Below are 2658 nucleotides of genomic sequence, written 5' to 3'. Positions count from 1 at the left end.
GTGGCTGGCGCCTTAGCCGGTTGAGCTATAGGCACCGAGCCGGAAATATTTTTTAAACAGAATTTATACATCCAAATATGTAATAATGGAGGCGCCTGTAGCTCAGTGGGCACCGCTCCAGCTACACACACCAAGTCTGGCCAGTTCGAACTCTACCCAGACCAGTTAAACAACAATGACAACTGCGACAACAACAACAAAATAGCCACGCGTTGTCGCAGGCACCTGTAGTCCCAGCTACTTGGGAGGCTGACGCAAGAGAATCATTTGAACCCAAGAATCTGAGGTTGCTGTGAGCTATGACTCCGTGGAAGTAGAAGAACCATTAGTACAACAGAACTTATTTTGGGAGTTGCAGAAGAGAACACATTTCCCTTAATTTGATTTAATCATCATACTTATTTAATGAGTGTATTCTGTGCAATTTTTTCTCATATTGTCTTTAACTTTGTTTTTAAAATGACCTTCAAAATAAATTCAAGGCTCGGCACCTGTGGCTCAAGTGATTAAGGCACCAGCCACATACCCTAAGATAGCAAGTTCAAATCCAGCCCTGGCCTGCCAAACAACAATGATGGCTGCAACAACAACAACAAAAAAGCCAGGCGTTGTGGTGGGCGCCTGTGGTCCCAGCTACTTGGGAGGCAGAGATAGGAGACTCGCTTGAGCCCAGGAGTTGGAGGTTGCTATGAGCTGGGATGTCATGGCACTGTATCCAGGGGGACAGCATGAACCTCTGTCTCAAAACAAACAAACAAACAAAAACAAACAACTCTGATGTCAATTATTCCGTTTTCTAGCTGCAGAAAAGCTAACGTTAGAATTTGAGTAACTCTGGCTTGGCACCTTTGGCTCAAACGGCTAGGGCACCAACCCCATACACCTGAGCTGGCGGGTTCGAATCCAGCCAGGCCGCCAAAGAACAGTGATGGCTGCAACCAAAAAATAGCCAGGCATTGTGGCGAGTGCCTGTGGTCCCAGCTACTTGGGAGGCAGAGGCAGGAGACTTGCTTGAGTCCAGGAGTTGGAGGTTGCTGTGAGCTGTGATGCCACAGCACTCTACCCAGGGGGACAGCTTGAGGCTCTGTCTCAAAAAAAAAATAATAAAAAAACAAAATAAACTCTCAAAACATCATTAAAAAAATTAAAATATTTATGTTTTATGTAGTCAAGTTTGTTTATCTTTGTTTATGTTGCTTCTGAAATTCTTGTCTAACCTAAGATAAAATATCATTTAGACTATGCTAGCTAGAATAAGAAAGAAATGAAATGTAAAGAAGCATGAAGGTATGAATATATCTTCAAGGTAGTTTACGAGAAGAAAAAGCAATATGGAACTGTGGCAGAATTTTGGATCTGAGTATGGTCAAAGATAAACAAAATTATCCGAAAATTATAAAGACAGATTTCGATCAATAATATATTATTACAATAGGAAAAAAAGTCAGCCTGAACAGAACTGAATTTCCACTTTCACAGCAGTGACTGAGCATTTTAAAAGAGAACAAGGGACTAGGAAAGGAGTGAGCAGGGACTCAGCAGAATCAGGAGGCAAAAAAATTACAAAAAGCAGCTTTCTCAATCCCGCAGCATCTTGGTGGCTGGTCCTGGTTTGGGGCCATCCTGCACCTAAGGCAGGAAGACAAGGTCTTGAAGATGAAAAAGTCTCTGGAGTCAATCAACTTGAGGCTCCAGCTCATTATAAAAAGTGAAAAGTATATGCTGGGGCACAAGCAGACTTTGAAGATGATCAAAGAAGGCAAAGTGAAATTGGTCGTTCTCACAAACAACTGCCCAGCTTTGAGGAAATATGAAATAGAGTACCATGCCATGTTAGCTAAAACTGATGTTCATCAGTACAGTGGCAATAATATTGAATTGGGCATAGCACGTGGAAAATATTACAGAGTGTGCACACTGGCCATCATTGATCCAGGTGACTCTGATATCATTAGAAGCATGCCACAACAGACTGGTAAAAAGTAAATCATGTACAGTTTTTCTTCAATAAAACTTGCTAGAGGGGTGGCACCTGTGGCTCAAAGGAGTAGGGCTCCATATGCCAGAGGTGGCATATGCCAGCTCCATATGCCAGAGGTGGCGGGTTCAAACCCAGCCCTGGCCAAAAACTGAAAAAAAAAAATGACAGCTAAAACAACAAAAAAATAGCCGGGCGTTGTGGTGGGTGCCTGTAGTCCCAGCTACTTGGGAGGCTGAGGCAAGAGGATCACTTGAGCCCAAGAGTTTGAGGTTGCTGTGAGCTGTAACACCACAGCACTCTACCCAGGGTGACAGCTTGAGACTGTCTGGAAAAAAAAAATTACAAAAAGCAGAAAGTAGGGCTTGGTCCCTCTAACCACCTGCAGAGGCTGAGGCTTGGGGCCCTATCTTAAGATGGTTGGAACAAACTGTAAGTTCTTTTGGCAGCCACAAGTATTTCTCAGGTATGTATTTTCAGGGGGTTAGGGTCAACCTAGGTACAGATATTTGAACTGTTAGAAACTATGTTAGTGTTTTCTTCCAGTCTTCATAGGTCAAGGTTGAAGACTAGTTGAAAAGAAGGGCTCGGCGCCTGTGGCTCAACCGGCTAGGGCGCCAGCCACGTACACCTAAGGTGGCGGGTTCGAATCCCCAGCCCGGACCCGCCAAACAACAATG

General features: G+C 43.9%; 1 protein-coding gene across 1 annotated transcript; it reads left to right on the top strand.

Moving 5' to 3' along the window:
* Positions 1-1656: 1656 nt before the first annotated feature.
* LOC100954724 (60S ribosomal protein L30-like) lies at positions 1657-1986 on the top strand. The gene has a single exon (XM_003793478.1). It carries the CDS (start codon positions 1657-1659, stop codon positions 1984-1986), a length of 330 nt encoding a protein of 109 aa, XP_003793526.1.
* The last annotated feature ends 672 nt before the right edge of the window (positions 1987-2658 follow it).

This window comes from Otolemur garnettii, unplaced genomic scaffold (assembly GCF_000181295.1).
Source record: "Otolemur garnettii isolate 467f Iridium unplaced genomic scaffold, OtoGar3 scaffold00068, whole genome shotgun sequence".
Classification (NCBI taxonomy): Eukaryota; Metazoa; Chordata; class Mammalia; order Primates; family Galagidae; genus Otolemur; species Otolemur garnettii.
The sequence above is the reverse complement of the archived record's forward strand: the minus strand, read 5'-3'. Positions and strand labels throughout refer to the sequence as shown.

Bases quoted from the DNA above. Each gene is read 5' to 3' on its own strand.
- LOC100954724 (XM_003793478.1), top strand. From the start codon at position 1,657: ATGAAAAAGTCTCTGGAGTCAATCAACTTGAGGCTCCAGCTCATTATA.